The following is a 22250-nucleotide window of genomic DNA, read 5'->3' as shown; positions in this document are numbered from 1 at the left end:
TTATTAAAGATGTAATAGCGGCGCATTTGGAAAGCAGTGACAGGATCGGTCCAAGTCAGCATGGATTTATTAAAGCGAAATCATGCTTGACAAATCTTCTAGAATTTTTTGAGGATATAACTAGTAGAGTGCATAAGGGAGAACCAGTGGATGTGGTGTATTTGGACTTTCAAAAGGCTTTTGACAAGGTCCCACACACAAGATTAGTGTGAAAAATTAAGGCACATAGGATTGGGGGTAATGTATTGACGTGGATAGAGAACTGGTTGGCAGACAGGAAGCAAAGAGTAGGAATAAACGGGTCCTTTTCGGAATGGCAGGCAGTGACTAGTGGGGTGCCGCAGGGTTCAGTGCTGGGACCCCAGCTATTTACAATATACATTAATGATTTAGACAAAGGAATTGAATGTAATATCTCCAAGTTTGCAGATGACACTAAGCTGGTTGCAGTGCGAGCTGCGAGGAGGATGCTAGGAGGCTGCAGGGTGATTTGGGACAGGTTAGGTGAGTGGGAAAATGCATCGCAGATGCAGTATAATGTGGATAAGTGTGAGGTTATCCACTTTGGTGGCAAAAACAGGAAGGCAGATTATTATCTGAATGGTTACAGATTAGTAAAAGGGGAGGTGCAACGAGATCTGGGTGACATGGTACATCAATCATTGAAGTAGGCATGCAGGTAAAGCAGGCAGTAAAGAAAGCAAATGGCATGCTCGCCTTCATAGCTAGAGGATTTGAGTATAGGAGCAGGGAGGTCTTACTGCAGTTGTACAGGGCTATGGTGAGACCACACCTTGAGTATTGTGTGCAGTTTTGGTCTCCTAATCTGAGGAAGGACATTCTTGCTCTTGAGGGAGTGCAGCGAAGGTTCACCAGACTGATTCCCAGGATGGCAGGACTGACACATGAAGAAAGACTGGATCGACTAGGCTTATATTCACTGGAATTTAGAAGAATGAGAAGTGATCTCATAGAAACATATAAAATTCTGACGGGATTGGACAGGTTAGATGCAGGAAGAATGTTCCCGATGTTGGGGAGGTCCAGAACCAGGATAAGGATAAGGGGTAAGCCATTTAGGACTGAGATGAGGAGAAACTTCTTCATGCAGAGAATTATGAACCTGTGGAATTCTCTACCACAGAAAATTGTTGAGGCCAGTTCATTAGATATATTCAAAAGGGAGTTAAATGTGGCCCTTACGGCTAAAGGGATCAAGGGGTATGGAGAGAAAGCAGGAATGGGGTACTGAAGTTGCATGATCAACCATGATCATTATTGAATGGTGGTGCAGGCTCGAAGGGCAGGATGGCATACTCCTGTACCTATTTTCTATGTTTCTATGATTGTATGATGGTCCATCCAGACTATTCGAGCCATGAATGGTGCAACTTCTGCACAATCACCCCATGTCTTCTGTGCCCTCCACATACCCCTCTCCCCTACATGCAACCACACAATCTCCAGAGAGACAAAAAAATAAACCGTACGTCAATTTTAAGAAAAATGCCAGGAAATTCTATCCAATCCCCAAAATCTATCAAACAAGTTTCAGGAGACGACAGTGACTAAGTGACACAACCCCCAATAACCCAGCTACCTTCTAAATGTAAGTATGTTTGTCACTCTCAGGTACTCATCTAGCTCCCGTTTGAATACTTATAGTAAATCTGCATTCAGTGCACATGCCAGCAACTTACTTTAATGGTCAATGACTTTGTGCAAAAAGTACTTGCTAGCATCGAACCTAGTTCTATGCTTTACATAACATACAGGCGCGAGGGGCCATATGGCCTACTCCTGCTCCTAATTCTTATGCTCTATGTTCTTAAAACTAGGTGAAATCCCTGGCATTTGGTGATAGCAGAAAAGTTGCAGCTTGTTCACAATGAAGATAATACAGTTGCAAGACAGTAGAACATGGGTAATGCCCAGATTTAAACCAGAAATATCCTCTGTATGACAGCAATGTACATTTATAAAGCACCTTTAACATAGAATAATGTCCCAACTCGTTTCACAGACATTGTCAGACAAAATTAAGGAGATTTTAACGAATGAAATTGCAAAGTTAGTTGAAGGAGTGGGTTTTAAAGATGGGGGTAGGGGTCCTAAATTCCAATATCTAGGATAGAAATTGAAATAAGATACTGGTTAGGCTGCAGCTGGTGTACTGTGTGTAGTTCTGGTCACCACATTACAGGACAAATGTGATTACATTGGAAAGGGTGCAGAGGAGATTTACAAGAATGTTGCCTGGACTGGAGAATTTTGACTATGAGGAAAGATTGGAGATGTTTTCTTTGGAACAGAGGAGGCTGAGGGGAGACCTGATTGACGTGTCTAAAATTATGAGGGGGCTGGATAGAGTGGATAGGAAGGACCTGTTTCCCTTGGCAGAGGGGTCAACAACTAGGGGGCATAGATTTAAAGTAATTGGGGGGAGGTTTCGAGGAGATATATGGGGATATTTCTACACCCAGAGGGTGGTGGGGGTCTGGAACTCACTGCCTGAAAGGGTGGTAGAGGCAGAAACCCTCATTACATTTAAACAATACTTGGATGTGCACTTAAAATGCCGTAACATACAGGGCTACGGACCAAGAGCGGGAAAGTGGGATTAGGTTGGTCGGCCGGCGTGGACATGACAGGCCAACATGGCCTCCTTCCATGCAAAAATTTATATGATTCTATAATTCTGTGTCTAGGCAACTTTTAGAAAAGTATTCCAAAATTCAATAATCTATATTTATTGAAATTGGAAACAAGGTGTCCTTTGATACAGTGGATGATGTTTGCTGGAACACGAGAAATATCATGGATTAGTAATCACAAAGGACTGTCCCAACTTCAGAAGAAATAATCTGGCCTTCCATCAGTGGGAGATTGAGGGGATAAAAAATACTATTCCTAAAAAACAATTGTTGGCCTATAGTGCAACAATATTGCTCATTTCTTAAAATAGATAGGAATTTGCTGCCCAAATACATGCTGGAAATCACAAAAGGTTTTTTTGCCTTTGATAAGAAAGGATAAAACTAAGAGGAGAAAGGCATTACATTAAAAACCATGAAAGCCAATACAGGTAGTTAGTATAATGAATAATTTGGTCACTCACCTCCAGCCAGCCCCCAAGGCTGGGCTGCTGTCCCGGTGAACTGTCACACTGGAGTCATTCAGTGTCAGCTTTTCCACCGCTTTCCTCAAGTTGGTATACTCAGATTGGTCAATAGGATACATTCCTTGGAAATTAAACTATTATTTAGGTAAGAACATAGATCAGAACATTGCACTCAAATGGCTTGAGATAATTTAATGGAAAATACAACTCAATTGTTACTTTTTGTGATAAATGTCACTTCAACTGTCAACACTGCGAGTTTGAAAGACACCAGTGCTGTAAAATCCTTAACTTTCGCTGTATAGCAGCAAAATTTACAATTTAAAAAAATCCGGCCTTTGGCAAAAATAACAATGTGAGAAAAATGTAGTTTGTGGCCCTGGAACAGACCCCTTGCCATGCCAGAAAACAAAGTGCCCATACAGTATTTCTGGCCATCAGACATTAATGCAGAATTCTCGGTGAAATATATTTAACAAAGACAACAGGATAATAAACCACTGAACTCAAAAAATAGTACAGGATCCTTGTGATAAAAATTGGAGAGATTAGTCAGCTTGTTTTACATTTAAAAAAGGAATCAAATGTGTAGATCATTAATTGACTCTCTAAAGGGCTGCAAAAACTTCCAATCCCAATGAGAAACATTACCGTGTAATACAGCTTCTTTCAGTTGGTTCTTTTTATATCACGTTAGCCACGATGGAGCTACACCAGTTCCCTTACCTGCAAAGACCATTGGTTTAGCAGGTTTGAACCCTACTAGTGGCTCCACAGGTTGTTTCTGTAAATGAAAGGTGTCTCCAATCTGTGCCTCCTTCACTTCCTTCATTCCAGCTATCAGATAGCCCACTTGTCCAGCACACCTACACAATACAATAAAAATATTAGTTAGTACAATTAGTTTTGAATAATGTCTCTATTCCAAGTAAATAATACCCTAAAATGTTATTGATAATACTGTACTAACAAATTTATATCACTTGACCATTAACATTAGACTGTTATAATGCAATGTATAATTGGAATTGTAATCTAACTAAATCCTAATCTAGATACCTATTAAAATGCAGTTTATAAGCCACTATAACCATTATTGCTTATGAAATGGAAGAAAGGGTCTTTCAATGTACAAAAGTTAGGCTTCATTTTGCAACTATTCTGTAAAATGTTCGCAGAGCCCAAAAATGTAGCATTGACAAGTGATTCAGCCATGACGGTACATAATCCATTTATGTGGTAAATTTATTTTAGATTTAACTTGAGCCAACGTGCACAAGAGGATAAAACAATTGGGACTAATTCTGCAGTTGCTAACATGGGTTACATTAGAAATTCACACCAATTTCTGTTCAGTAGAGGTGAATGATTAAAATCACAAAGCCATGTCAACTTAAACAGACAGTAGCTCACAGAAACATCAAACTTCAGCTCTGTAACTTGACTTAGAGGGCACCACTGTACTTAACATTTTTTTTATTGCTGTACTGAATTGAAGCAGTAGCAGCACATTTTAACCTCATTTCTATAATGGCAACGTTCTATTCTGTACCAAAGTAGTTTAACGAATCTAACTCAAATTCCACTAAGGCAATTTTCAAATTGTTCACTTGTAGAAAGAAGGAAAAGAAAAAGACCTGCTGAGGAGCAACAAAATACCACCTAGAATTGGGGCATATTTTCTTACATCTCAACAGATTACTCAATGGGAAACTGTGAAATACAGAACTTGTTTCATTTGTGAGAAAGTTGAGACTGTCACCTGAATTATTGGGTTTTCCTTGTGAAATGAATTTTCACTCTGCTGAGTAGCATCTATGCATCCCATTACTGCTCTAATATTTGTGAACATGACACTGACACAGAGCAGTGATTCCTTACAGTTTTTCTACTGGATACTGATCCGGCCTCAGGATTCCAACTTCATTAACTTCATACACCTTCTTCGTGTACGATGACATTATTTTGTCCCCCTTTTGCACCCATCCATCAAAAAGTGCGATACTGGCTATGACTCCTCTGTAGTGGTCATAGGTGGAGTCGAATACCAAAGCTTTCAGTGGAACTGAAAGGTTTGCACTTGGCCTGAAATAAAAACACTTTGTAATTATTTCATTCAGCTAATTTTAATTCAGTTGCTAAAATCAGAAATTATGCATTTAAAATAAAATTAAAATAATGATCTAGAAACATCTGAGATTTCTAATCTAAAATACTAAAGCCTGTAATTAGCAATCAGTTATTAATTAAATGTTATGAGTGCACAAAATTTGGCTGAGACTTCTCAAATGACAGAAATAATTCTCCTGTTCTTTAAGGGTTTAGTTATACCGGCCCTTTATCATTACAAAGTAGTGCTTACTTTGCAGAGACACAAAACTGCAGACTCAGATCCCAGACTTTGGAACATCGCAATGCAAGGCTCCCTTGGAGTGGGCCACCTCACACCACATGAACTTGATACATAATGGCATATTACTCCAGTGTAGTAGCTGGTCATGGTTACAGTAATGTCAAGAGGTTCCTTTACATTTCAAGAATATGGACACATTCATTCTCAAATACATTCAACGTTTACTGGTGAGAAGTGGATCTCTGCGCATATGCAAATATATTTTTATAATGTTGTTCTCAGGATGTGAGGCAGTGTTTATTGCCCATGTTTAGTAACCTTGAGACGGTGGTGGTGTGCCTTCTTGAACCGCAGCAGTCCTGCACAATGGTTAGGTAGGGAATTGTAGGACATTGACCCCGTGATGACGGTATTGTGTCGGTGCCTGACTGGAGGCAATAGTGTTCCCACTTTCCTTCTTGATGGCAGAAGTTGTTGGGGAGTGGGGGAAAATTAAATGTGAAGCAGGAAAAAAATAATTTTATTTCCAATGTGAAAAATACAAAAAGAATTCCGAATATAAAAATCCATTGCTATCGCAGTAAACTTAGTGAGTTGTTACAGTGCATCCTATAGATACTACATACTAAATTCACAATACACCGTAAGACAAAGGTCCTCGACAAAGGATCAGGGGGGACTTGTACATGAAACACAAAAAGTTAGTATGCAGGTACAGCAAGTAATCAAGAAGACAAATGGAATGTTGGCCTTTATTGCAAGAGGGAGAGAGTATAAAAGCAGAGAAATTCTGCTACAACTGTACAGGGTATTAGTGAGGCCACACCTGGAGTACTACGTACAGTTTTGGTCTCCTTATTTAAGAAAGGATTTACTTGCATTGGAGGCAATTCAGAGAAGGTTCACTTGGTTGATTCCGGAAATGAGGGGGTTGATTTATGAAGATAGGTTGAGTAAGTTGGGCCTATACTCATTGGAGTTCAGAAGAATGAGGGGTGATCTTATTGAAACATATAAGATAATGAGGGGGCTCGACAAGATAGATGCAAAGGGGATATTTCCACTCATAGGGGAATCTAGAACTAGGTGGCATAGTTTCAGAATAAGGGGTCGCCCATTCAAAACTGAGATGAGGAGGAATTTCTTCTCTTTGAGGGTTGTAAATCTGTGGTCTTCTCTACCCTAGAGAGCTGTGGAGGCTGGGCCATTGAATATATAAGGCAGAGATAGACAGATTTTGTGCGATAAGGGAATAAAGGTTAATGGGAGCGGGCAGGGAAGTGGAGCTGATTCCATGATCAGATCAGCCATGATCTTATTAAATTAAATGGTGGAGCAGGCTTGAGGGGCCAAATAGCCTACTCCTGCTCCTATTTCTTATGTTCTGCCAAGCTGAACCCGCCACACAGCACTGCCCTCCCCGGTTATCAAAATCCACGCGAGGTCTTAGACAACGTGGACCATTTTCCATGCCTCGGTAGCCTTCTGTCAGCAAAGGCAGACATCAATGACGAGGTCCAACACTGCATTCAGTGTGCCAGTGCAGCCTTCAGTTGCCTGAGGAAAAGAGTGTTTGAAGACCAGGACATCAAACCCGGCACCAAACTTATGGTCTACAGGGCAGTAGTGATACCCGTCCTCCTATATGGCTCAGAGATGTGGACCTTATACAGCAGACACCTAAAAGCGCTGGAGAAGTAGCACCGGTGCTGCTTCCGCAAGATCCTGCAAATTCATTAGCAGGATAGATGCACAGTCAGTGTTCTCGCTCAGGCCAACATCCCCAGCATCAAAGCATTGACCACACTCGATCAGCTCCGTTGGGCGGGCCACATCGTCCACATGCCTGACACAAGACTCCCAAAGCTGCGCTCTACTCGGAGCTTTGGCATGTCAAGCGAGCTCCAGGTGGGCAGAAGAAACGCTTCAAGGACACCTTCAAAGTCTCCTTGATAAAGTGCAACATCCCCACTGATACCTGGAATTTCGTGGCCCAAGACCACCCAAAGTGGAGGAAGAGCATTCGGGAAGGCGCTGAGCACCTCGAGTCTCATCGCCGAGAGCAAGCAGAAACCAAGCGTATACAGCGGAAGGAGCGCGCGGCAACCCAGGCCCTCCACCCACCCGTTCCTTCAACCACCGTCTGCTCCACCTGTAACAGAGACTGTAGGTTCCACATTGAACTCTTCAGTCACCTGAGAACACATTTTTAGTGTGGAAGCAAGTCATCCTCGACTCCGAGGGACTGCCTAAGAAGAGAAGACGACACTGGTTGGGGGAATGGTTCGATATTGGAGGTCAATAGTAGCATAGTATAATTGTAGTCGTGCGGAAACCTACTTGGCTATCATAATGTAATGAAGCTACAAGCAGATACTTCAATTTATATTTTGAAAATAGAAAGACAACACCATAACCACTTTAGGAAATAGTCACTGTTGTAATGTATTGCTGATGCTAAGTTGCTAGTGTCAATCAATAGCTATAATGGACTTTTTTCAATTACAAGCTGAATAATTAAGATCAAGGCTATTTTAAAATTTGGTTATCTCTCTGATTATTTGTTTGACTTTAAATGTACTCAGTAAGCAGTGCTCTTTTTAGATTGAAGGCTGAGCTATTGCCAATCAGAATAAACCAAGTTTCAGTTCAAGAGCATCCTGTATATGAGGATTGAATGTGCAAATGTGAGGATTGGCAAACTCAGAATACAAGCAAGTGCACAAGAATATGCAATTTCAGTATTTTGAAACTGTGCGTAAGTATCAATTTAACAAATGCCAAGCAGACCTGTAACAGCACCACTTTGGTGCTATTTGCCATTATACTGTTAGTGTGATTATTTTTTATGTTGTGTCTGGTAGGCTTCAAAAATGCAATATTTTTCCTTTTTTTTTGCTTTATTGAGTACTAACTGGCAAGGCATCTTGTTTTCTCCTACGAGGAGAGGTAGGGCAAAAGCTCTCCAAGCTTGAAAACCACAACCTCAGCACGAGCCTTAGAAAACAATCCCTAATGCAATAGTTTGAAAATGTTCATTTCCCACACAAGCGATCCCATGAGTGTCATTGCAATTTAGAATGGACACTCTCTAATTTAATTTAGTTTAATATTGGGCCTTTACAACCAGCAGAGAAAAGACTTCTACTATATCAGTCTGGCTGAAGCCCGATCCCAAAGGTAGGAAGACAATGTCTGTCACACTGCAACAGTCAGGTCATATAAAAAAAATGTATTCATTCAGGGGATGGGGGTGACGCTGGTAAGGCCAGCATTTATTGCCAATTCAGGCAATCCAGGAGTTCCAGGATTTCAGAGAATCAGAGAAATTTACAGCACAGAATGAAGCCATTTGGACCATGTCCTTGCCAGTGGGAAAAAGAGCTATCCAGCCTAATTCCACTTACCAGTTCTTAGTCCATTGCCTTGTAGGTTACAGCACTTCAAGTGCATATTAAAGTACTTTTTTTTTAAAATGAGATGAGGGTTTCTGCCTCTACCACCCTTTCAGGCAGTGAGTTCCAGACCTCCACCACCCTTTGTATGAAAACATTTCTCATCTCCCCTCTAATCCTTCTACCAATGACTTTGACTCTATGCCTCCTAGTTATTGACCTCTCTGCTAGGCGCAACAGGTCCTTCCTATCCACTATCTAGGCCCCTCATAGTTTTGTACACCTCAATTAAGTCTCCTTCAGCCTCCTTGGTTCCAAAGAAAACAAACCCAGTCTATCCAATCTTTTTTCATTGCTAAAATTCTCTAGTCCAGGCAACATCCTTGTAAATCTCCTCTGCACCCTCTCCAGTGCAACCACATCTTTCCTGTAATGTGGTGATCAGAACTGTACGCAGTACTCTAGCTGTGGCCGAACTAGTGATTTATAAAGTTCAAGCATAACCTCCCTGCTCTTATATTCTATGCGTTCAATTTTGGCCCACCCCTTTTTTCGCCGCTTTTCTCCATTCAGAAGTGCGGCGAAAAAATTCCTCCTCACTTTGGCCGCTGTCCGGCCTCTCCATGCAGCGTGGCCAGTCGAGTCGGGGGTGGAGCCAGTGTCCTGCACTGAAAACAGTGCTTGGTCGTCTGCACATGCTCATTGCAGTCAGGTCGCGATGTCCGCACATGCACAGTAGCGCCAAAATTTGGCAATCTGCCCAGCCTCTCTCTCTCTCTCTCCCACCACAGATGCTGCGTTGACTCGCTCTCCTCTCCTCCCCCCACCGTTCATTTGCAGTGCAGCCCAGCCTCTCTCTCTCTCTCTCTCTCTCCCCCCCGTGGAATACAGACGCCGGTTGATTGCCGATGCCGATCGCTCCCGCCCCAGCCCAGGCCGAGTGGCCTCCCGCACAGGCCACCGAGTCCAGCCTTTCCTCTCCATGCTCCCGAATGCCGTCGAGCCCAGCCTTTCCTCACCCTCCCTCCTGTTGCCGTGGAGCCCAGCCTTTCCTCTCCCTCCCTCCCGATGCCATCGAGCCCTGCCTTTCCTCTCCCTCCATTCCTTCCCCCCCGGCCCGCCCCGCCCCCGCCCCCCCCCAGCCTCCCGATGCATCTTTGCCGGCCGCCCCTATCGCACACCAAATGGCCTCCTGGACAGGCCGGCCCGCTGCCTTCCCCTGCCCAAGGTAGGATTTACTTCAAATATTGAATTGTTAATCAATTGTTTACCTGAGTTCTTTATTTTTATTTAGTTATTTTAACTTTTATTTGGAATATTTGCTGCTTGGTGCTTGGGTGCTGGTCCTTACTAACTTACCTGCGCCGATTTCTTAACTGCCCGCAACGTTTTTCAGAGCTGGCCACATACGCTGACCTAAGTTGATTTGGTGTAAGTGTTAGCTGGCCAAAGTGGTATAAATGGCCCAAAACTGGCTAAGTGTCTGGGAAACCCCCCCTTTGAAAAAAAAACTGAACTAAAAAAAATCGTACCTCACTAAGTTACACTGGAGCAAGTTTATTAGGGAAAATGTTTTTTTTAAAACTTACGTCAGAAAAACCAACTTACTCCAAAAAATATTAATGCAAGTCATGGCCAAAATTGGGCTCTATGTCTCGGCTAATAAAGGAAAGTATCCCATATGCCTTCTGAACCACCTTATCTACCTGTCCTGCTACCTTCAGGGATCTGTGGACATAGAAACATAGAAAATAGGAGAAGTGGCAGGCTATTCGGCCCTTCGAGTCTGCACCGTCATTCAATATGATCATGGCTGATCCTCTATCTCAACACCATATTCCCACTTTTACCCCATACCCCTTGATGCCTTTAGTGTCTAGAAATCTATCTATCTCCCTCTTAAATATATTCAGTGACTTGGACTCCACAGCCTTTTGTGGTACAGAATTCCACAGGTTCACCACCCCTGGAGTGAAAAAATGTCTCCTCATCTCGGTCCTAAATTTTCTACTGTATCCTGAGACCGTGACCCCTTGTTCTAGACGTCCCAGCCAAGGGAAACATCCTTCCCGCATCCAGTCTATCAAACCCAGTAAGAATTTTATATGCTTTAATGAGATCCCCTCTCATTCTTCTAAACTCTAGTGAATACAGGCCTAGTCGACCCAATCTCTCCTCATACGACAGTCCTGCCATTCCAGGAATCAATCTGGTGAACCTTCGCTGCACTCCCTCTACGACAAGGATATCCTTTCTTGGGTAAGGAGACCAAAACTGCACACAATACTCCAGGTGTGGTCTCACCAAGGCCCTGTATAACTGTAGTAAGACATCCTTGCTTCTATACTCAAATCCTCTTCCAATGAAGGCCAACATACCATTTGCCTTCCAAACTGCTTGCTGCACCTGTATGTTTGCTTTCAATGACGGGTGTACAAAGACACCCAGGTCCCTCTGTACATCGACACTTCCCAAACCATCAGCATTTAAATAATACGTTGTTCTTATGTTTTTCCTACCAAAGTGGATAACTTCACATTTATCCATGTTATACAGCATCTGCCATGTGTTTGCCCACTCACTCAACCTATCTAAATCGTCTTGCAGCGTCTTTGCATCCTCCTCGCAACTCACAATCCCACCTAGTTTTGTCAGCAAACTTGGAAATATTACATTTGATTCCCTCATCCAAATCATTTATACATATTGTGAATAGCTGGGGCCCAAGCACTGATTCCTGTGGTGCCCCACTAATCACTGCCTGCCACCCCAAAAAAGACCCGTTTATTCCTATTCTCGGTTTCCTGTCAGTTAACCAATTTTCAATCCATAAGAACATAATAAGAGCACGAGTAGGCCATACGGTCCCTCGAGCCTGCTCCGCCACTTAATACGATCATGGCTGATCCGATTATGGACTCAGCTCCACTTCCCTATCCGCTCTCCATAACGCCTTATTCCCTTATCGTTTAAGAAACTGTCCATTGCTGTCTTAAATTTATTCAATGTCCCAGCTTCCACAACTCTCAAACAACGAATTTGATAGATCCACAATCCTCAAGAGAAGAAATTTCTCCTCATCTCAGTTTTAAATGGGTGGCCCCTTATTCTAAGATTATGTCCTCGAGTTCTAGTCTCCCCTATCAGTGGAAACATCCTCTCTACATCCACCTTGTCAAGCCCCCTCATAATCTTATACATTTCGATAAGATCATCTGTCATTCTTCTGAACTCCAATGAGTAGAGGCCCAACCTACTCAACCTTTCCTCATAAGTCAAACCCCTCATCTCTGGAATCAACCTTGTGGACCTTCTCTGAACTGCCTCCAAAGCAAATATATCCTTTCGTAAATATGGAAACCAAAACTGCACGCAATATTCCAGGTGTGGCCTCACCAACACCCTGTATAACTGTAGCAAGACAAAAGAGGCCCAAGAGTCGGAGGAGCCACAGGAGCAGGAGCGGGAGGATCAAGAGGTCCATAAAAGGGGCGGAAGAGTGGGAGGAGCCACAGGAGCAGGAGCAGGAGCAGGAGGATCGAGAGGACCATAAAAGGGATTCGAGAGTCGGAGGAGTCACAGGAGCAGGAGCGGGAGGATCGAGAGTCGGAGGAGTCACAGGAGCAGGAGCGGGAGGATCGAGAGGACCATAAAAGGGGCCTGAGAGTCGGAGGAGCCAGCTGGTGCAGGGACAAAAAGTACTTTAAAAATATCAAAATCGAAATGTGACATCACAGCCAAGCGGGTAAGTGATTGGCTGGTGGATTGGTGAGTATTTTTCTTTTTCCTTTCGGTAGGAAACCTTTGGCATTGTTGTAAGTAGCATCTGCCAGTAAATATATGTGATCTTTATTATCTAAGGAGAGCCAGTTAATTAAATCGGCTGTTTGTTGAGTAGTGGCTGGGTGTGTTGTGCGAAGGTTTAGAATTTAGTTCTACTCGATAGTTGCGAGTATAACTAGAGGGATGGCAGGGCAGCTCAGTCCCATGGATTGCACATCCTGTGGCATGTGGGAAGTCCCAGGTGCTTCGCGCAGCCGGGATGACCATGTGTGCAGGAAGTGTCTCCAGCTGCACCAACTCGAGCTCGTGTTTTGGAGCTTGAGCAGCAGCTGGGGTCACTGCGGTGCATCCACGAGACTGAGAGCAACGTGGATAGCATGTTTCTGGAGGCGGTCACCCCACAACTTAAGAGTGTGCAGGCAGATAGGGAGTGGATGACCGCCAGACAGAAGAGGAGGACTAGGCAGGTAGTGCAGGAGTCCACTGAGTCCATCTTGCTCTCCAACCTGGGGAGCGCAGCCAGAGCCAAGTCCATGGAAACACTACCAGCTCAGCTGCACAGGTGGGGAGGAAGAAGAATGAAAGAGCTATAGTGGTCGGGGATTCAATAGTCAGGGGAGCAGAAATGTGTTTCTGCGGCCGCAGACGTGACTCCAGGATGGTATGTTGCCTCCCTGGTGCCAGGGTCAAGGATATCACTGAGCAGCTGCAGGGCATTCTGGGGGCAGAGGGTGAACAGCCAGGTGTCGTGGTCCACATCAGTACTGAAGCGGGAATTAAAGAGTTAAACACGTTTTAGATTAGGAAGGCAAAAACACAATTTGCTGATGTGGCAGAATTAGCAGGTGCAACTGTAGGACAATGGTACAGTTCCTGTTATTCAGAGCTAAGGTCGTAGGCCTAGGAAGTGGCTTCCCGTTGTATTCAGAACTTAGAAATAAATTCCTGTTAGTGGCAGGATGCAGGATACATATGTTCATACCCAAGGAGGATGCGAAACAATTAACAAAGTTGCAATTAATCAATCTGTTACAAAGCGGAAAAAAAATTGTCACACAGTAGAAAGACTGACCAATGACAGAAAGGAGATGAGTAAAAGTGGAGGGCCGAGAAACCCAAGGCAAAAAACAAAAAGGGCCAATGAATATAAAGGGGCTGCAGGAGGGGTCAAAACTAAAAATCATGGTTTAAAAACTAGGATTAAAACACTCTACCTAAACGCACGCAGCATTCGAAATAAAGTAAATGAGTTGATGGCACAAATCATTACAAATGGGTATGATTTGGTGGCCATTACAGAAACATGGTTGCAAGGTGGCCAAGACTGGGAATTAAACATACAGGGGTATCTGACAATTCGGAAAGATAGACAAGAAGGGAAAGGAGGTGGGGTAGCTCTGTTAATAAAGGATGATATCAGGGCAGTTGTGAGAGACGATATTGGCTCTAATGAACAAAATGTTGAATCACTGTGGGTGGAGATTAGAGATAGTAAGGGAAAAAAGTCACTGGTGGGCGTAGTTTATAGGCCCCCAAATAATAACTTCACGGTGGGGCAGGCAATAATCAAGGGAATAATGGAGGCATGTGAAAAAGGAACAGCAGTAGTCATGGCGGATTTTAACCTACATATCGATTGGTCAACTCAAATCGCACGGGGTAGCCTGGAGGAGGAATTCATAGAATGCATACGGGATTGATTCTGAGAACAGTATGTTACAGAACCTACAAGGGAGCAAGCTATCTTAGATCTGGTCCTGTGTAATGAGACAGGAAAAATAAACGATCTCCTAGTAAAAGATCCTCTCAGAATGAGTGATCACAGTATGGTTGAATTTGTAATACAGATTGAGGGTGAGGAAGTGGTGTCAGAAACGAGCGTACTATGCTTAAAAAAACTTCAGCCAACTCTGCCCTCATCCTACAGTGGGATGAGGGCAGAGTTGGCTAAAGTAGACTGGAAACACAGACTAAACGGTGGCACAATTGAGGAACAGTGGAGGACTTTTAAGGAGCTCTTTCATAGTGCGCAAAAAATATATATTCCAGTGAAAAAGAAGGGTGGTAAGAGAAGGGATAACCAGCCGTGGATAACCAAGGAAATAAAGGAGAATATCAAATCAAAGACCAATGCGTATAAGGTGGCCAAGGTTAGTGGGAAACTAGAAGATTGGGAAAATTTTAAACAACAGCAAAGAATGACTAAAAAAGCAATAAATAAAGGAAAGATTGATTACGAAGGTAAACTTGCGCAAAACATAAAAACAGATAGCAAAAGCCTTTACAGATATATAAAACGGAAAAGAGTGACTAAAGTAAATGTTGGTCCCTTAGAAGATGAGAAGGGGGATTTAATAATGGGAAATGTGGAAATGGTTGAGACTTTAAACAATTATTTTGCTTCGGTCTTCACATTGGAAGACACAAAAACCATGCCAAAAATTGCTGGTCACGGGAATGTGGGAAGGGAGGACCTTGAGACAATCACTGTCACTAGGGGGGGTGGTGCTGGACAGGCTAATGGGACTCAAGATAGACAAGTCTGCTGGTCCTGATGAGATGCATCCCAGGGTATTAAAAGAGATGGCGAAAGTTATAGCAGATGCATTCGTTATAATCTATCAAAATTCTCTGGACTCTGGGGAGGTACCAGCGGATTGGAAAGCAGCTAATGTAACGCCTCTGTTTAAAAAAGGGGGCAGACAAAAGGCAGGTAACTATAGGCCGGTTAGTTTAACATCTGTTGTGGGGAAAATGCTTGAAACTATCATTAAGGAAGAAATAGCGGGACATCTACATAGGAATAGTGCAATCAAGCAGACACAGCATGGATTCATGAAGGGGAAATCATGGTTAACTAATTTACTGGAATTCTTTGAGGATATAACGAGCATGGTGGACAGAGGTATACCGATGGATGTGGTGTATTTAGATTTCCAAAAGGCATTCGATAGGTGCCACACAAAAGGTTACTGCAGAAGATAGAGGTACGCGGAGTCAGAGGAAATGTATTAGCATGGATAGAGAATTAACTGGCGAACAGAAAGCAGAGTCGGGATAAATGGGTCCTTTTCGGGTTGGAAATCGGTGGTTAGTGGTGTGCCACAGGGATCGGTGCTGGGACCACAACTGTTTACAATATACATAGATGACCTAGAAGAGGGGACAGAGTGTAGTGTAACAAAATTTGCAGATGACACAAAGATTAGGGGGAAAGCGGGTTGTGTAGAGGACACAGAGAGGCTGCAAAGAGATTTGGATAGGTTAAGCGAATGAGCTAAGGTTTGGCAGATGGAATACAATGTCGGAAAGTGTGAGGTCATCCACCTTGGGAAAAAAAAACAGTAAAAGGGAATATTATTTGAATGGGGAGAAATTACAACATGCTGAGGTGCAGAGGGACCTGGGAGTCCTTGTGCATGAATCCCAAAAAGTTAGTTTGCAGGTAATCAGGAAGGCGAATGGAATGTTGGCCTTCACTGTGAGAGGGATGGAGTACAAAAGCAGGGAGGTCCTGCTGCAACTGTATAGGGTATTGGTAAGGCCTCACCTGGAGTACTGCGTGCAGTTTTGGTCACCTTACTTAAGGAAGGATATACTGGTTTTGGAGGGGGTACAGAGACGATTCACTAGGCTGATTCCGGAGATGAGGGGGTTACCTTATGATGATAGATTGAGTAGACTGGGTCTTCACTCGTTGGAGTTCAGAAGGATGAGGGTTGATCTTCTAGAAACATTTAAAATAATGAAAGGGATAGACAAGATAGAGGTGGAGAGGTTGTTTCCACTGGTAGGGGAGACTAGAACTAGGGGGCACAGCCTCAAAATACGGGGGAGCCAATTTAAAACCGAGTTGAGATGGAATTTCTTCTCCCAGAGGGTTGTGAATCTGTGGAATTCTCTGCCCAAGGAAGCAGTTGAGGCTAGCTCATTGAATGTATTCAAGTCACAGATGGATAGATTTTTAACCAATAAGGGAATTAAGGGTTACGGGGAGCAGGCGGGTAAGTGGAGCTGAGTCCACGGCCAGATCAGCCATGATCTTATTGAATGGCGGAGCAGGCTCGAGGGGCAAGATGGCCTACTCCTGTTCCTAATTCTTATAATGTTAATGATGACTTTGCAAAGAATTCTGTACAACAGAAGCAGCTCTTAAAGTGTTCGATGAGAATGGTTGGGAAGGCATCCAATTAAGGAACTGGTGTCGACCGTGTCTCCCTTGATCAAGCAATTAAACAATTCTTTTCTCCACACATGCCTGTGTTGAGTGTCTTTGTCATAATCCACATCAGGTACCAATGACATAGGTCGGAAGAGGGATGAGTTTAGGGAGCTAGGAGAGAGATTATAAAGCAGGACCTCAAAAGTAGTAATCTCCGGATTACTCCCAGTGCCATGAGCTAATGAGTACAGAAATAGGAGGCTAGAGCATAGTAACATAGAAACAGAGAGAATACATGCAGGAGAAGGCCATTCGGCCCTTTGAGCCTGCACCACCATTCAATATAATCATGGCTGATCATGCAACTTCAGTACCATTCCTGCTTTCTCTCCATACCCCTTGATCCCTTTAGCCGTAAGGGCCACATCTAATTCTCTTTTGAGTATATCTAACGGACTGGCCTCAACAACTTTCTGCGGTAGAGAATTCCACAGGTTCACAATTCTCTGAGTGAAGAAGTTTCTCCTCATCTCGGTCCCAAATGGCTTACCCCTTATCCTTAAGACTGTGACCCCTGGTTCTGGACTTCCCCAACATCGGGAACATTCTTCCTGCATCTAACCTGTCCAATCCTGTCACAATTTTATATGTTCCTATGAGATCCCCTCTCATTCTTCTAAATTCCACTGAATATAAGCCTAGTCGATCCAGTCTTTCTTCATATGTCAGTTCTGCCATCCCGGGAATCAGTCTGGTGAACCTTCGCTGCATTCCCTCAATAGCAAGAATGTTCTTCCTCAGATTAGACGACCAAAACTGTACACAATATTCAAGGAGTAGCCTCACCAAGGCCCTGTACAACTGCAGTATGACCTCCCTGCTCCTATATTCAAATCCTCTCGTTATGAAGGCCAACATGCCATTTGCCTTCTTCACCGCCTGCTGCACCTGCATGCCAACTTTCAATGACTGAGGTGGGTGGGGCGGTTTGACCCATCCACCTCCACGGAGGTGTGTGGGGTTGCTGACCCATCCACCTCCATGGCACGAACCTGGTATTGCAGTACTTCCAGGAACGGTACTTGGGCTCTAGGCCTTTTGGCTAAGAGCAGTAGCGCAGGGTGATCCTTGATGTGTGCAAGGTGACCTCTGGCGTTTGTGATCTGACAAAGAATTGGAAAGATTGGCTACTGATGTACCATGGCACCCAGGTCTCATTGCACCTCCCCTTTTCCAAATCTGTCACCATTCAGATAATATTCTGCCTTCCTGTTTTTGACACCAAAGTGGATAGCCTCACATTTATCTACAGTATACTGCATCTGCCATGCACTTGCCCACTCACCTAACCTGTCCAAGTCACCCTGCAGCCTCTTAGCATCCTCCTCACAGCTCACACTGCCACCCAGCTTAGTGTCATCTGCAAACTTGGAGATATTACATTCAATTCCTTCGTCTAAATCATTAATACATATTATAAATAGAAGGGTTCCCAGCACTGAACCTTGTGGTACCCCACTAGTCGCTGCCTGCCATTCTGAAAAGGACCCGTTTATTCCTACTATTTGCTTCCTGTCTGCCAATCAGTTCTCTACCCACGTCAATACATTACCCCCAATACTATGTGCTTTAATTTTGCACACTAATCTCTTGTGTGGGACCTTGTCAAAAGCCATTTGAAATTCCAAATACACCACATTCACTGGTTTTCCCTTGTCGACTCCACTCGTTGCATCCTCAAAAAATGCGAGAAGATTTGTCAAGCATGATTTCCCTTTCATAAATCCATGCTGACTTGGACTGATCCTATCACTGCTTTACAAATGTGCTGCTATTACATTTTTAATAATTGATTCCAACATTTTCCCCACTACCGATGTCAGGCTAACTGGTCTATAATTTCCAGTTTTCTCTCTCCCTCCTTTTTTAAAAAAGTAGGGTTGCATTAGCTCCCCTCCAATCCACAGGAACTGATCCAGAGTCTATAGAATATTGGAAAATGACTACCAATGCATCCACTATTTCTATGGCCACTTCCTTAAATACTATCAGTCCCTGGGGACTTATCGGCCCTCAATCCCATCAATTTCCCTAACACAATTTCCTGACTAATAAGGATTTCCTTCAGTACCTCCTTCTCGCTACCACTCGGTCCCGTAGTATTTCTGGAAGGTTATTTGTGTCTTCCTTAGGTGAAGACAGAACCAAAGAATTTGCTCAATTGGTCTGCCATTTCTTTATTCTCCATTATAAATTCACCTGATTCTGAATGCAAGGGACCTACATTTGTCTTCACTAATCTTTTTCTCTTCACATATCTATAGAAGCTTTTGCAGTCAGTTTTTATGTTCCCTGCAAGCTTACTCTCATACTCTATTTTCCCCCTCCTAATGAAACCCTTTGTCCTCCTCTGCTGAATTCTAAATTTCTCCCAGTCCTCAGGTTTGCTGCTTTTTCTGCACAATTTATATGCCTCTGCCTTGGATTTAACACTATCCCTAATTTCCCTTGTTAGCCACGATTGAGCCACCTTCCCCGTTTTGTTTTTACGCCAGACAGCGATGTACAATTGTTGAAATTCATCCATGTGATCTTTAAATGTCTGCCATTGCCTATCCACTGTCAACCCTTTGAGTATCATTCGCCAGTCTATCCTAGCCAATTCATGTCTCATACCATCGAAGTTACCTTTCTTTAAGTTCAGGACCCTAGTCTCTGAATTAACTGTCACTCTCCATCTTAATGAAGAATTCTACCATATTATGGTCACTCTTCCCCAAGAGGCCTCGCACAACAAGACTGCTAATTAATCCCCTCTCATTACACAACACCCAGTCTAGGATGACCAGTTCTCTAGTTGATTCCTCGACATATTGGTCCAGAAAACCATCCCTTATACTCTTCAGGAAATCCTCCTCCACCGTATTGCTACCAGTTTGGTTAGCCCAATCTATATGTAGATTAAAGTGACCCATGATAACTGCTGTACCTTTATTGCATGCATCCCAAATTTCCTGTTTGATGCCATCCGCAACCTCACTACTACTGTTTGGTGGTCTGTGCACAACTCCCACGAGCGTTTTCTGCCCTTTGGTGTTCCGCAGCTCTACCCATACAGATTCCACATCATCCAAACTAACGTCCTTTCTTACTATTGTGTTAATCTTCCCTTTAACCAGTAATGCTATCCCACCTCCTTTTCCTTTCTGTCTATCCTTCCTGAATACTGAATACCTCCGAGTTCCCAGCCTTGGTCATCCTGCAGCCATGTCTCCGTAATCCCAATTACATCATATCCGTTGACAGCTATCTGCACAGTTAATTCATCCACCTTATTACGAATGCTCCTCACATTGAGACACAGAGCCTTCAGGCTTGTTTTTTTAACACTCTTTGTCCTTTTAGAATTATGTTGTAATGTGGCCCTTTTTGATTTTTGCCTTTGATTTCTCTGACCTCCACTTTTCTTCATCTCCTTCCTAACTTTTGCCCCCATTTTATTTCCCTCGGTCTCCATGCATAGATTCCCATCCTACTGTCATATGAGTATAAACCCTCCCCAACAGCACTAGCAAGCAGATGAATACGTGGCTGGAGAGATGGTGCAGGCGGGAGGGCTTTAGTTTCCTGAAGCATTGGGACTACTTCTGGGGGAGGTGGGACCTGTACAGGACGGACGGGTTGCACCTCAACAGAGCAGGGACCAATATCCTCGCGCTGTGCTGTTGGGGATGGTTTAAACTAGCTTGGCAGGGGGATGGGAACTTGAAACTAGATTCAGTCGGGAGGGGAGTAAAGCTGGAATTAGAAAACAAAAATAAAGAAAGTGAGTTTGAAGGAAAGGAAACAAGCAGGAAAAAAGTGTAAAAAAACAAACTTAAAGGAATTTTGTCGAAATGCACATAGTATTTGCAACAAGATAGATAAGTTGACGGCACAAATTGAGACAAATGAGTATGATCTGATAGCCATTACAGAGAAGTGGTTGCAAGGTGACCAGGACTGGGAATTAAATATTATGGGGTACTTGACAATCCGGAAGGACAGACAGAAAGGAAAAGGAGGTGGGGTAGCTCTATTGATAAAGGATGGAATCACTGCAATAGTAAGAAACAATATTGGCTCAAATGATAAGGGTGCTGAAACAGTTTGGGTGAAGATAAGGAACAATAAGGAGAAAAAGTCACTGGTGGGCGTAGTCTATAGGCCCCCCCCCCCCTAACAGTGGCAACTCTGATGGTCAGAGCATCAACCAGGAAATAGTGGGGTCTTGTAAAAATGGAACAGCAATAATCATGGGTGATTTTAACCTCCATATTGATTGGACAAATCAAATTGGTCAGGGTAGCCTTGAGGAAGAGTTCATAGAGTGCGTAAGGGACGGGTTCCTTGAGTAGTATGTAACGGAACCAACCAGGGGGTAGGCTATTTTAGATCTGGTCCTGTGTAATGAGACAGGATTAATAAACAATCTCCTAGTAAAGGATCCCCTCGGAATGAGTGATCATAGCATGAGTGAATTTCAAATTCAGATGAGAGGGTGAGAAAGTTGGATCTTTAACCAGCGTACTAAGCTTAAATAAAGGAGACTATGAAGGTATGAGGGCAGAGTTGAATAAAGTGGACTGGGAAAAATAGATTCAAGTGTAGGACAGTTGATGAATAGTGGTGTACATTTAAGAAGATATTTCACAACTCTCAAGAAAAATATATTCCAGGGAGGAGGAAAGGGTGCAAAAGAAAAGATAGCAATCCATGGCTAATTAAAGGATGGTATCCAATTAAAAACAAGGGCAAACAAAGTGGCCAAAACTAGTGGGAGGACAGAAAACTGGGAAGCTTTTAAAAGCCAGCAAAGAATGACTAAAAAAATGATTAAGAAAGGGGAGATAGATTAGTGCAAAATATAAAAATAGATAGCAAGAGTGTCTATAGGTATATAAAAAGGAAAAGGGTGGCTAAAGTAAATGTCGGTCCCTTCGATGACGAGACCGGGGAATTAGTAATGGGGCACATGGAGATGGCAGAAACTCTGAACAAATATTTTGTATCAATCTTTACGGTAGAGGACACTAACAATATTCCAACAGTGGATAGTCTAGTGGCTATAGGGGGAGAGGAATTCAACATAATCACTAAGAAGGTGGTACTCAGTCAGATAATGGGACTAAAGGCAGATAAATGCCCTGGACCCGATGGCTTGCATCCTAGGGTTTTAAGAGAAGTAGAGGCAGGGATTGTGGATGCAGTGGTTGTAATTTACAAAAATTCCCTGGATTCTGGGGAGGTCCCAGCAAATAGGAAAACTGCAAATGTAACGCCCCTATTTAAAAAAGGAGGCAGACACAAAGCAGGAAACTATAGACCTGTTAGCTGAACATCTGTGGTTGGAAAAATGTTAAGAGTACATTAGTAAAGCAGTAGGACATTTGGAAA

The 22250-nt window shown here is 43.3% G+C and overlaps 1 protein-coding gene across 6 annotated transcripts in view; it reads right to left on the bottom strand.

Moving 5' to 3' along the window:
- Window positions 1–22250, bottom strand: part of guf1 (GTP binding elongation factor GUF1) — an 84008-nt gene that overhangs the window by 43823 nt on the left and 17935 nt on the right. For 5 of the 6 annotated variants that reach the window (XM_070863153.1, XM_070863162.1, XM_070863183.1 and 2 more), the window contains 3 exons: window positions 5003–5206; window positions 3848–3987; window positions 3119–3242 (listed from right to left, as the gene is read on the bottom strand). In XM_070863153.1, the coding sequence (XP_070719254.1) occupies window positions 3119–3242; window positions 3848–3987; window positions 5003–5206 (468 nt within the window). The other variant, XM_070863192.1, reaches the window with a different exon arrangement.

The sequence above is a fragment of the Pristiophorus japonicus genome, chromosome 2 (assembly GCF_044704955.1).
Source record: "Pristiophorus japonicus isolate sPriJap1 chromosome 2, sPriJap1.hap1, whole genome shotgun sequence".
In the NCBI taxonomy this organism is placed as follows: domain Eukaryota; kingdom Metazoa; phylum Chordata; class Chondrichthyes; family Pristiophoridae; genus Pristiophorus; species Pristiophorus japonicus.
This window is presented reverse-complemented; position numbering and strand designations above follow the sequence as displayed.